The following is a 13336-nucleotide window of genomic DNA, read 5'->3' as shown; positions in this document are numbered from 1 at the left end:
GGGGGAGAGGAAGGAAGAAGGAAGAAGAGGAGGAGGAGGAGAAGAAGAATAGGGTTCCCTTTTCTGTGCCTGGGAAGTATCAGTGGTTTCAGCAAAACGGAACTTTCTCCAAGATTACCTATAAGGGACATAAAAAAAATCACTCTCCTTTAGGAAGCAAAGAAGAGGGAATTGATGTTTGTAGTGGTGAGGCATGAGCTCCAAAGTAGATCTTCCCAGAGACTGATCCACGGGTAAAGAAAGTCAAGGGGAATAGACTTCGTCAGGATGGTGAGTGTATTAGGTTCATACTGCTGCTTTAACCAATTACCACACATAGAAAGGCTTAAAATAATACAAATTTATTGTTATCTTACAGTCCTGGAGGCTGGAAATCTGCAAAGAGTTTCATTACACTAAAATCAAGATGTTGCCAGAGCAGCTATCCCTCTGGGATTTCTAGGGAAGAATCTGTTTGTCTTTTCCAGGTTCTGGAGACAGGCTGTATTTCTTGGATCTTGGCTTCCTTCCGTCTTCAAAGCCAACAATGACCAGTGTAGACTTTCTCATGGTGCTTCAATCTGATATTGAGTCCCTGCCTCCCTCTTCCACATCTAAAGTACCCTTGCAATTACATTGGCCAAGATAATCCAGCATAATCTTAAATTCAGCTGATTAGCAATCTTAATGATCCTTTGCCAGGTAATATAAAATAGTACATGTCTGGAGAACAGGACATGGACATCTTTAGGCGACCATTACCTGCCAAACACAATGAGGGTAGCATCTAAATGAGTTTTCAAATGGACAGCAGTAACAACATCAACTTCGTATTTAACCACATTGTCTGTCTCATGCAGGAAGCAGGGAAAGGAGGGGCTCAAGATTAAAGGACGGATGTGGGGGCAATTCAAAAGGAGCCAGGTAGCTTTGTCTCGGTGAGGGGGTTGCATGGTGGGATCCTCTCCTGAGAATGACTGCTGAAACAGCAGGTAGTTGTGGCAGGTGGCTGAGGTCCAAGCTGGTGTGAATACCAGCCACATTTCCACACTGCCAAATGTCATGGCAAGAGAAGACTTGACAGGGAACTGAAGAGGAGCCAGGACCATCCCTACCTGGTGCCATCAAAGAGAGAGGACTGTTATGACCTCCTGCGGGTCCTGACAGGGAGAGGTCCTCTTTTGGGGGCAACTGTGGGGACAGTGCAATGCCAACGTGAGCACCATTTGAAATGAGAAAGAGCGGTGTGGCAGAAAGAAATGAGTCTGGTGCAGACCAGTGGTTGGTTTCCTAGGGTTAGAGGTCTAGGTCTACCTTCTTTTAGAAGAGGGGCAGTGTTGAGGCCTTGATGGGAGCCCCCGGCCCCGGAATTCACTTAAGAGCAGGTGTACCTTCCTCCCCTGCGTGGCTCCACGAAGCTGGGAAAGAAACGCACAGGACGACCACCCTAGAGCCCCAGGCCTGTATTGCCTGAAATCGCCTCTCCCCTCCCACACTGCAGTGCTGACACCCCCTTTCCCATTAGCGTCCAAGAAGGAGGGTGACGGGACTGGGGAGAGACAGAGGGCACACACCCAGCAGTCCTTGTGAAGGGGGCTCTTGGGGCGGGGGTGCAGACATATCACTGGGCGGTTTGGTATCCATCCGCTGTTCCCTTCAGCGCGGCTCTTCCAGACCTCGCGATCCTGTCCTCTGCCCGGGCCCCCAGCCGCCCGCCGGTCCCATATATTATAGCAGCGCCAGAAATATGGTAGTGGTCGCCACGTTAGGGTCCGCGGGGGCCTCCTGAGGCACCCTGGTGCCAATCCGCACACCCAGGCAGAGGCTCATCCTGGCCCCGCCCACCTCGGGGTCGGAACTACGGTGGGCCTGGAAGGGGGCGTCGAGCACTTTCGCGCCGTATCCCTCCGCCCCCCTTCCCGACACCCTCGCGGCGAGCAGTTCTTGCCGCATCGTGCGTAGCCCCTGCCTACTTTGGTGCAGAGGCGTGGGGGGCGGGACGCGTCTTTGCCATTCGGATCGCGGGGAAAGCGGTGGCTCCCAGTGAGGAGCCGCCAGAGGACAGCTGAGGAGAGGAGGGGGAGGCCGACGACCTGGGCCCTGGGCCTCTGAAGGCAAGTGCGCGTGCTTGAGGTGGGGGTCCGGGTTGCGGGGGTGGTCCGACAGGGTGGAACAGCAGGCAGCCTGCCCCGCGGACCCTGACAGCTTGGCAACTAGGAGACGATCCGGTGGGAGCCAGGCGCTTGAGAGAGGTGCGCAGTGCGCGAGACCCCTGGCGATGGGGAGGCGGTGACCAGAGCGGGCCGGGCCGGGCCAAGGGCTGAGGGGCTGGCTTTAGAGGCACTGTCAGATCCTTTGGAGGAGAACCGCGCTGACCGCTTCCCAGCCAGCTTTGCAGGCGCCCGCGCCCCGCCCTCGACCGTGTCTGTGCCCGGAGAGGGCTGTGGGGGAGGCTCCTGCGGGAGAAATGGCGGAGCAGGAGCCGTTGTGGGGGGCGTCCGGGGAAGCCGGCGGGGGTCGGCGTCCCGGCACTGTACCCAGTCCGCGGGAGGTGGGCCGCGTTTGCTACTCCGGGCCCCGATTCCCAAAAGGGGCTTGTGAGGCTCCATGTCCTGGGTGCCTTCCCTTCCCACAGGCTCCAGGTTGATGTCAAAGTCTTCTGTCTGCGCGGTAGGTCTGGCGTATTCTGACAGGACACAGTGAGCATCTGTAGAGGAGAGGCTTGAGATAAAGGAAGAGCACGAATATTGCCTGGATTTCTGGAGGTGTGTGGGGATAGGGGTTGGGCGCTAAACACTGACTGGGGACCCAAATCGGGGTAGGGGACTGTGACCAGAGCAGGTCCGGCATCCAGGAGCACCTCATAATCTTCCCCTCTCTAATGGCGCTTCCCCCATCTTCCATCCCCACCTACCTCCCCCACTGTCCTAAACTGGGGGCATGAAAGGGTGGGCTTTGGAAGTGGGGGTGATGAGGGAGACATACTGACAAGTACCAATTCACAACCTGTTTTCTAGAATATGCGGCGCCCTTCCCCCATTTTATGCTGCGCAGAGCAAGGGGATGTGGCGCACCTAGTGGTGAATCCTCAGAATTGGAGAAGGGAGTAATGGGAAGAGTATGACGTCAAGAGAAGGAGTTGTTATCTCTGGAACCTTGAAGCACGGCCCAAATAAAACGAGAATATTCCACCAGCAAAACCCCGGATGTTGAAAGACAGATACCAATAATACGGAGATTCTTATCCTTGGCGTTGGTCTGTCTACCAAGTGCTCTTCTGCCACCCCTCATATCCTGACTGTCTAACTTTTTCATGTGTTTGTCCATAGGCCTACTTTAAGGCTAGCCAGTTCTGCAAGAAAGGCAAGGAGGAGGAGACTGGCTCACAACTCTGGAGGTTGGTGAGAAGGGGGAGGGGGCAATGTAGGGGACAGTTGGAGAGAGAGAGCATGGCAGGTGGCAGATCCACTTCCACCTGTAGTAGAAGTGGCAGACCCACTTCTATTCTGCCGGGTTTGCACAGTGCCAGCATCCTTTTTGTTTCTTGCAGGAGACACGAGATAGGTGTAGGTTGGGTTATGACTCAGAGAAAACCAGAGAGCAGGGACTAGGATACAGGAAACCATAGATACGTTGAACCCTTGAATGGGAAGAGAGATATTTGTCACAGGGACCAGAGTGCCCGCCTACCTACCAAGCACTCACACTCCATTCTGTCATGTATGTTTACTTGTCTGTAGGACCACCTTCTGTCAGCTGTGGGGCTTGACACCACTTGAACAAGAAAAGGAAGGGGAAACTGCACCACATCAGTGAAGGTTGGTATGAGAGCGGGTATACTTTTGGGTGGGGTGGTGGAGACCAGCATGGGTCTGGGAGTGATTAGCGTCCAGTCTGGGGGCTTATTGGCCCCTCACATTGCCGACACACTTTCCCACCATTGTTGGACCTGTTTTGTAGCAGGCAGCTGGTCCAGAGAGACTTTCTCAAAGCCCAGCTGTCCCACCTAGCATTCAACATCAGTCGCACTGCATATGTCTCATACAATTGGAAGAGACTCAAAGCCTCATTTCATTCTCTCTCCCTAGATCTACCTCCAGTGGCTGCTCTGCTGGTGGTGGAGTTGCTGCTGACAACCACCCTCAACAGGTCTGCACCCATCCAGGAAATATCTGTCTTCCTTTAGCTTGATTGTGCCTGTTCTACACTCAATCTGTATTATTGAATTATTGACTGAGACTGTGTTTGGGAAGGAGGCTAATTGACTACTGGACTGGATATTGACTCTAACTTTTGTTTCCAAGCTTATATCCTCAATCACCTAAAGATCAGAGTGTGAAGAAACAAACCTGTGACAGATCTATAGTTAAGGTTTAGACTGGGGGAGGAGTATATTACTGGACTTCCTTTGTAACTTGTACCATGACTGGGGCAGAGATTGAGCCTAGTGTCCAGGCCAAGCCTGAAAAGAAGGCTGGGGAAGAGGTTATCGCTGGGGCTGAGAGAGAGAATGATGTCCCTTTGGTGGTCAGACCCAAGGTTAGGACCCAGGCAACTACTGGGGCAAGGCCCAAAACTGAGACCAAGTCTGTGCCTGGGGCAAGGCCCAAAACTGATGCCCAAGCAATGTCTGGGGCAGGGCCCAAAACTGAGGCCCAAGTAATGGGTGGTGCAAGACCCAAAACGGAGGCTCAAGGAATGGCAGGAGCTAGACCCAAAACTGATGCCAGGGCAGTAGGTGGTACTCGTCCTAAAACTGATGCCAAGGCAATCCCTGGAACAAGGCCCAAGGATGAAGCTCAGGCATGGTCCCAGAGTGAATTTGGGACTGAAGCAGTGTCACAGGCAGAAGGGGTGTCCCAGACGAATGCCGTTGCCTGGCCACTGGCCACTGCTGAGTCTGGATCAGTTAATAAATCTAAGGGCCTGTCTATGGATAGAGAACTAGTTGATGTGGATGCTGAGACCTTTCCTGGCACCCAGGGTCAGAAAGGAATCCAGCCCTGGTTTAGACCAGGGGAGGAGACTAATATGGGGTCTTGGTGCTATTCCAGGCCCAGGGCCAGAGAGGAGGCCTCTAATGAGTCTGGGTTCTGGTCAGCAGATGAGACCTCTACAGTGTCTTTCTGGGCTGGAGAAGAGACAAGTATCAGATCATGGCCCAGAGAAGAGTCCAATACCAGGTCCAGGCACAGGGCTAAACATCAGACTAATCCCAGATCCAGGCCCAGATCCAAGCAAGAAGCCTATGTTGATTCCTGGTCTGGATCTGAGGATGAGGCCGGCAACCTATTCTCCTTCTGGGCTGGAGAAAATACCAGTAACTTATTCAGGCCCAGAGTCAGGGAGGAGGCAAATACCAGGTCCAAGCTCAGGACAAATAGAGAAGATTGTTTTGAATCTGAGTCTGAAGATGAGTTCTATAAGCAGTCCTGGGTGTTGCCTGGAGAAGAGGCCAATAGTAGATTCAGGTGCAGAGATAAAGAAGATCCTAATACCGCCTTGAAACCCAGGGCCCAGAAAGATGTTGACGGTGATAGGGTCAAACAAGAACCCAGGTTTGAGGAGGAAGTCATTGTTGGGTCCTGGTTCTGGGCAGAAAAAGAGGCCAGTTTGGAGGGTGGAGCTTCAGCAATCTGTGAATCTGAGCCAGGAACTGAGGAGGGGGCCATTGGCGGATCCACGTACTGGGCTGAGGAAAAGTCCAGTTTGGGGGCTGTGGCCAGAGAAGAGGCCAAGCCAGAGTCTGAAGAAGAGGCCATATTTGGGTCCTGGTTCTGGGACAGAGATGAGGCCTGCTTTGACCTAAATCCCTGTCCTGTGTACAAGGTCAGTGATAGGTTCAGAGATGCAGCTGAGGAACTTAATGCATCCTCCAGGCCCCAAACCTGGGAAGAGGTCACTGTTGAATTCAAACCTGGTCTTTTTCATAGGGTTGGCTTCCGATCCACAAGCCCCTTTAGAATTCCTGAAGAGGCTTCTGAAATGCTTGAGGCAAAGCCCAAGAACATGGAACTTAGCCCAGAAGGGGAAGAGCAGGAATCTTTGCTTCAGCCTAATCAGCCTAGTCCTGAGTTCACATTTCAGTATGATCCTTCCTACCGGTCAGTCCGGGAAATTCGAGAGCATCTTAGGGCCAGGGAGAGTGCAGAGTCTGAGGGTTGGTCCTGCAGCTGCATACAATGTGAGCTGAAAATTGGTTCTGAAGAGTTTGAAGAACTCCTTTTATTAATGGACAAAATTCGGGATCCTTTTATTCATGAAATATCTAAAATTGCAATGGGTATGAGAAGTGCTTCTCAGTTTACCCGAGATTTCATTCGAGATTCAGGTGTTGTCTCACTTATTGAAACCTTGCTTAATTACCCATCCTCTAGAGTTAGGACAAGTTTTTTGGAAAATATGATTCACATGGCTCCACCTTATCCAAATCTAAACATGATTGAGACATTCATATGTCAAGTGTGTGAGGAAACCCTTGCACATAGTGTGGATTCCCTTGAGCAGCTAACTGGAATAAGGATGCTTAGACACCTCACTATGACTATTGACTATCACACACTGATTGCCAACTATATATCCGGGTTTCTCTCCTTATTAACCACAGCCAATGCGAGAACAAAGTTTCACGTTCTGAAAATGCTGTTGAATTTGTCTGAAAATCCTGCTGTGGCAAAAAAACTATTCAGTGCCAAAGCTCTTTCAATATTTGTGGGTCTCTTTAACATAGAAGAGACAAATGATAATATTCAAATTGTTATTAAAATGTTTCAGAATATCAGTAACATTATAAAAAGTGGAAAGATGTCCTTAATTGACGATGATTTCAGTCTTGAGCCGCTTATTTCTGCATTTCGTGAATTTGAGGAGTTAGCTAAGCAACTACAAGCCCAAATAGACAATCAAAATGATCCTGAGGTGGGACAACAAAGTTAATATGATTAACCACCTGCCGCTGATCAGCCTTATGTTCCCAAAGAGCCCTGAGTAGTGCTTTGGTGTTCACAGTCTGTTTCTTTGTTGTAACTTATATTTTTTAATGCTTATGTTAACTTAGTCAAACTCTTGTTTTGAGCTGGATCATTTTGTGGATGCCAAATGAATATCAAAACTGAAAACACATTTGTTGATATTTATCTTGCTGTCCAGATTGCGATATTTTTCAGTATTAAGCTTTCAGTGAACTGTGTCACCTAAGTAAGCTACCCTGCTATTTGTTGTTTAAATATATGGTTCTCTATTTGAGTCTGTGTTTTCAATAAAGTTCTATGTTTAAATTGGCATAAGTGACCCTTCTTTAAGAACCATGTATAGATACATCATGTGCACTTACAAACATAGGTAATTATTAGTATGAGAAACGTGCTCATTAGAAAATTCTGTTCTTGAGCTAAGAAGGGAGCGATTATTGTGGGCTCTGATACTTGAGGAATGCTTCCAAGAAGAGAGACCCATTTAAATTGGTCGGGATAGAACAAATTTGTCAGGATAGGAAAGCAAGACAAGTTGTCCACCTGCTTGCCCAATTATAAGCCTTCCCAACAAGCAACCTAAAATTAATACTTCTTATAGGACCCATTTAAATTACCATCTTAGCCCTGGGACTTGCCTAAGGGTAAGATAACACAAATCATTAGATTGCTCTTGGAAGTGGGCAGTGGTGGTTTGAAGAAAAGTGTGTAATTGAATAATCTGTTTCGGTAGCATGGATGAACCCAGTCTGCCTGAAACAAGTAAAAGGAGTTTGATGAGAAATGCAGTTAGCAAGTTGAGAAGAGGCCAGTTTGGGGAACAGAATAAGCCAAATCTGCATATTTAACAATTCAAAGTAAGGTGTTACTTCAATGCCACCTAAACTCTGAAAGAGTAGGATAGCACAATTAAATGGAATGGGGAATATGATTTCCTTTATATGCCTAGACAAAGGAAAGTGTTAAGGAAATACCATACAGCCGTTGAAATGATTATGTATGGATAGGTTTATTGACACAAAAGGACATTATTTTATATTTGCTGAAACAGAGAATGTGACATGTATGGAAAATTAGATTCCATTTTTAAAACATCTGTAAATGTACACAATTCCTATGCAATTTCAATATGAATTTCTAAACATTTCACAGTCTGGAATAAAATATATACCATGTTAAAAAATGCTTAGAGACAGGCGTTGGGGAGATACAAACATTAATAAGACAAAATATTAATATGCTTACATTTTGTGTCTTGAGTTATAGATGAGCATGCTGGAAAGGACACAATTATATAAATGAATAAACTATAAGTGTTAAAATACGGTTAGAGATAATATCATTTAGCAAAGTTGTAAATGAATGAGCTATCAGAAAGACTAGCTTTTTATAAAATGTTTTAAAGACAAAAATTAAACTTGGCCGGGCACAGTGGCTCACACCTGTAATCCCAGCCCTTTGGGAGGCTGAAACGGGAGGACTGCTTGAGCTCAGAGTTCAAGGCCAGCCTGGGCAACATATTGACGCCTTGTCTCTACTAAAAATACAAAAAGTTAGCCCAGCATGGTGGCACGTGCTTGTAGTCCTAGCTACTCAGGAGGTTGAGGTGGGAGAATCACTTGAGCCTAAGAAGTTGAGGCTGCAGTGAGTCATGATCATACCACTGCACTCCAGCATGGGTGATGTGAGTGAGACCTTGTCTCAAAAAAAAAATAAAGTAAAATTACCAAGGGTGGGCCAGGCACGGTGGCTCATGCCTGTAATCCCAGCACTTTGGGAGGCTGAGGTGGGCAGATCACTTGAGGTCAGGAGTTCGAGACCAGCCTGGCCAACATAGCGAAATGCTGTCTCTACTAAAAATACAAAAACTTAGCTGGGCATGGTGGTGTGCACCTGTAATCCCAGCTACTGGGGAGGCTGAGGCAGGAGAGTCGCTTGAGCCTGGGGGGCAGAGGTTGCAGTGAGCTGAGGTCGCACCACTGCACTCCAGCCTGGGTGAGAGAGCAGAACTCCGTCTCAAAAAAAAAAAAAAAAAAAATTACCAAGGGTGTTAAGTTTAACATTAGTCTGTTCATGGTACAAAAATGGCACCTTTTTCACATAATTATTACCGTAAAAAACATAACATTTCCTTCTGAGGTGACAACAGAGTTCTGGAGCTAGACAGTGGTGATGGTTGTACAATATTGATAATGTACTGGGTTGTATACTTTAAAATGCTTACAATGGCAAATCTTATGTTATGTGTATTTTGCCACGATAATTTAAAAAATGACAACACCATACTTTCAGTCAGGAGAATTGGAAAAGACAGGGATATATGTTGGTTTGGAGAGGAAATTCAGACTTAGGATAAATATCAAATGTTTTATTTTTAGACATGACAAAATTTTTTTTTGGTCTCAGAATGCTCTAAATTTTCAAAGGTAAAATTTACAACTCATGTAAATGTAAAAAGAATATGTGAAAGATTTTTCAACACAATTAATGAACAACTGCTAGGATTAAGAAAACAGTTGAAGGGTATATGTGTATATACAATATACACAACATGAAGATATAAACAAAACATTGAATTTTATAAACACATAGGAAATTAATAAATGTTAGAATAACACTGCCAGGTTAAGAACAAAACTAGTTAATATCTTACAGGGCAATAAATTGTAATATTTAAGGTTATCTATTGCACTGGACATAAATCATTTACATATCTATTGAATAAAATATCTACATGTTAACCTCAGTGTCTACAGAGTTGAAAAATAGGTAAGTCAATAGACATCCCAGCACTGCCCTGAAATGACATCCAGTAACTAATGGTGACTTTACCTAAGTTTTGTAGAATTTTTCTGACAGTGCAACATGCTTTTTTTCCCCACCTGATCCTAGTTTGGTAAGGTACATGGAAGTGACAGTTTTGCCTCCCTTTGCAAACCATAAGTTTTAAAAGGGATCATCCTAGTGGTGCAAATTGGAGTTTGAATTTTGTTTTGCTTACCACCATGTTTCAAGACAGATCCTGTGTGTGTTTTAGTATGTCGCTTGAGTCGTATACAAAATATTAAAAATCACTTCATTTCCCAAATCCTCATCGAATGTTCCTCGCCAGCCAAGTGGTCCTCCCGAGCAAAGCCCAGCCTTCCTTCCAGCTGTCTGGCCAAGGAGCTTCAGTGTCTTCTAGCAAGCACCCCAGAGGCAGAAGACTGTCATCCGTGGTACGGGACTGCGGCGAACAAGCTGACTGCGCAGTCACGTGGGGCTGACGGTGGGTCATGTGACCAGGCTCTGGCTTTGGCTTGCCGAGAGGAGTGTTTTCTTACACACAGAAAGGACCTGAAAGGCGGAAGACACCTGTGCTCCGCAGAGCAGAACGTGGGAGGAAGGGCGGCATATTAAGGTAGGTAGGTGTCTTTCCATGCTGCGTCAGCCTGAAAACTAATTTCTCAGGCGACCGGAACTACAGCATTTGTTGGTAAAGGAAACAATCCCTCAGCCAACCGCGAGCGTCTTAGCTGGTCTGTCTTTTGTTCAGGAGCTCAAGAAGCAGAGAGTCTACCTGCCTGACGCATTGGTGGAAAGGAGCAGCGGTTGCTATTGGAGGAAGTGGGTGCAAGGACGGCAGATGCCATCCCTAAGAGGTGGTGACTGAGACTAGATGCGGGTGCAGGTAATGCCTCGGATCCGCCTGCTCCCTCTTGCCTTTTGAACACCCTTGTCCCCTCATCCCAAGGCTCCCAGCCCAGTGAGTGCCCTGTGTTTGTATGTGTGGGTGGGGGAGGTGGGCATATGGATGGAGTTGGCTTCAGGGAAGCCCAGAGCGGGGAAATGGTGAAGTGACAATTCGTGAACACCTGTGGTGCTGGATCAGGAAAGGCAGGAGTGGGGATGGGAACCATGGGCTATGCATCCGCACTCATTCTACTCTCTGTCTTCTTACTGGCAGTATTCAGAAAGTGGGGATGGCTGATACCAGCTCAAAACTGGCAGAGGGTGGAGGAGGGCAGGAAAAGGGAACACATACATCTGCCTTTTTCTCCAAGGCTCCAGCTGACTGGGGATGCAAGAGAGGAATGAACCTCAATCCTGGCAGTTCTAAGAAAAGGAGGAGAAGACATAGACTTGAGGAGAGGAAACCTAGATGCTGTGGGTCTTTCACCTAGGATTTCTCATTAGGATACTCCAAGCTTCTCGACCCCCAACGGGATTCCTGGATCTCAGCCCCATGCAGCAGAATCTCATTCCCATTGAGGGACACAAAGTGGGTTGCTGCTCCATGTGACACTCTCCCTGCTCTCTTGGGCCTCAGAGGAGGGTCTTTCTGGGGAGCACCTACAGAAACTGCTTCATGGATAGTTTCCTAAGTTCCCCTCTGCATACCCTTTGCCCTCTTGTGTTGTGATCTCTGCTTATTCCTTAGGATGTGTTTCTTTGGTCCCATCCCAGGTAGCAACCCCATGGTAAGTCCTTGTCCTCTTTCACATTGAGCATCCTCCTTTCCCCCTGCCCCATGCATCCACTGGGTACCAAGTGAAAGAAAGTGGTTCCTCTACCCACAATACTTCTGGCACAGAATGTGTGGATTTTTCACACCAAGCAATTCTCCTATTCTTTGAGGACACCAGTTAGGTATCCTACAATTTAATTCAATTCAGACACTACCCAGAGTTAGTGCAGACTTCTCTGGTTAAGGGCTCATTCCCAAAGACTGCCCTCCCCCACTTCAGACAGCAATCACAAGTAATGGATCTCCACCTTACCCACACTTCTGTCTGACTTAGCTCCCAGTTGGGAGTTCCCACAACCCCCTCCTCAGGTTCAGTAATTTGCTATGAGGGCCCACTGAACTCAGGGAAACTCTACTTCCTATTACTGGTTCATAAAGAATATAAATTAAAAGTCAGATGAAGAGGTACATTATGGCAAGGTCCAGAAGGGTCCCAAATGCAGAAGCTGCCATTCATGTGGATTTGGGGTACACCACCTTCCCAGAATATGAGTGAGTTCACCAACCTGGAACCTCTCAGACATTTGGGGTTTTTATAGAGGTTTCATTACATAGGCGTGATTGATGAAATCATTGACCATTGGTGATTAGCTCAATCTTCAGCCCCTCTCTTCTCCTTGGAGGTCAAGGGGTGAGGCTGAAAGTTCCAACCCTCTAATCATACCTTGACCTTTCTGGTGACCATCCATATCTTGAAGCTATCTAGTAGCCCTCACCCACCAGTCATCTCGGAGCATAAAAAAAGACAGCTATCACTCCAGAGATTCCAAGGGTCTTATTGTCAAGAGCTTGAGACTAAAGCCACATGTAACAAAAGATGCTTCCATTATCCCTATCAGGAAATAGCAGGGGTTCTAGGAGCTCTATGCCAGGAATATGGGACAAAGATTTATGGTTACCAAAGGCTGGAAAGGGTATTGGGGATGGGGTATAAAAAGGAGTTGGTTAATGAGTACAAAAACACAGTTAGAAGGAATATGATCTAGTATTCAGTAGCTCAATAGGGTGCCTATAGTTAACAGTAATTATTATATATTTCAGTGTAATTAGAAGAATAGATTTGGAGTGTTCTCAGTGCAACAAAATGATAAATATTTGAGGTGATGTATATCTCAATTACATTACACATTGTATGTTTATATCAAAATATAATTTATACTCCATAAATATGTACAAATATTACATATCCATATAAATTAAAAATTTAAAAAAATTTAAAAAATAACTCATTTCAAATTTCAATCAAAATAAAAAAGATCAAATGCTTGTTTCTTCATATATCACAATACATACAAAGTCAGTGTAAGAAAGTGTTGCTAGGAAGAAATTACTTTTTCTAATCCCACTCGTATTCTTATGTTTATACCAAGTTTATAGAGTTGAAACTATGTTGTTCTACTACTTTAGGCCCTCCTGTTTAGACTTAAAATCTAGGATAGATACAAGGCATGTGGGGCAAAATCATAGGTAGAGATTAGTCCCCTACATCCTCGTCTCCTACCCTCTCCTATTATTTTCTTCTCTTTACTCTCCAGAATTCTGATAATATAAATACTGGGGCCAGCATTCAGCTTATGGTTTTCTACTCAAGCTGTCTTGTCTCTTGTCTCTGTGTGTTTTTTTGAGTATGTCAACAGAGAAGACTTCAAGTATGGTGTAGTATAATAGAGAATATAGCTGATCTTTAGCCCTAGTTTCTGACACAGAGCTTCAAAAAACCTTGGGATTTCCTGTGTGACAGAAGTATCTTTGTTATGCTAATGAAGTGACTTATGGTGGGCCCCTAGATAGCTTCAGGATGGGGACTGGTCACCAGAAGGACCAACCATATGATTAAAGGGTTGGAACTTTGGGCCAGCTCAACCTTCAGGGAAGGTAG

General features: G+C 46.4%; 2 protein-coding genes across 17 annotated transcripts in view; both read left to right on the top strand.

Moving 5' to 3' along the window:
* LOC105500768 (G-protein coupled receptor-associated sorting protein 2) overlaps positions 1 to 7262 on the top strand; it is a 47053-nt gene extending 39791 nt beyond the window's left edge. Inside the window, exons 1-5 of one of the 10 annotated variants that reach the window (XM_011926419.1) lie at positions 1626 to 2093; positions 2654 to 2744; positions 3309 to 3376; positions 3720 to 3797; positions 4068 to 7262. In XM_011926419.1, coding sequence (XP_011781809.1) covers positions 4402 to 6915 — 2514 coding nt within the window. In that variant the 5' untranslated portion in view covers positions 1626 to 2093; positions 2654 to 2744; positions 3309 to 3376; positions 3720 to 3797; positions 4068 to 4401 and the 3' untranslated portion in view covers positions 6916 to 7262. Of the gene's footprint in view, positions 1 to 1625; positions 2094 to 2394; positions 2531 to 2614; positions 2745 to 2996; positions 3377 to 3719; positions 3798 to 3939 lie in introns of those variants that run through there. The other 9 variants (XM_011926427.1, XM_011926424.1, XM_011926421.1 and 6 more) reach the window with 9 other exon arrangements.
* Positions 1987 to 13336, top strand: part of LOC105500769 (protein BHLHb9) — a 47904-nt gene continuing 36554 nt past the window's right edge. The window contains exons 1-5 of one of the 7 annotated variants that reach the window (XM_011926430.1): positions 1987 to 2093; positions 3309 to 3376; positions 3720 to 3797; positions 10063 to 10350; positions 10486 to 10556. The gene's annotated coding sequence lies outside the window, so the exon portion shown is untranslated. Of the gene's footprint in view, positions 2094 to 3308; positions 3377 to 3719; positions 3798 to 10062; positions 10355 to 10485; positions 10621 to 13336 lie in introns of those variants that run through there. The other 6 variants (XM_011926431.1, XM_011926436.1, XM_011926439.1 and 3 more) reach the window with 6 other exon arrangements.

This window comes from Colobus angolensis, unplaced genomic scaffold (assembly GCF_000951035.1).
Source record: "Colobus angolensis palliatus isolate OR3802 unplaced genomic scaffold, Cang.pa_1.0 Scaffold685, whole genome shotgun sequence".
Classification (NCBI taxonomy): Eukaryota; Metazoa; Chordata; class Mammalia; order Primates; family Cercopithecidae; genus Colobus; species Colobus angolensis.
The sequence above is the reverse complement of the archived record's forward strand: the minus strand, read 5'-3'. Positions and strand labels throughout refer to the sequence as shown.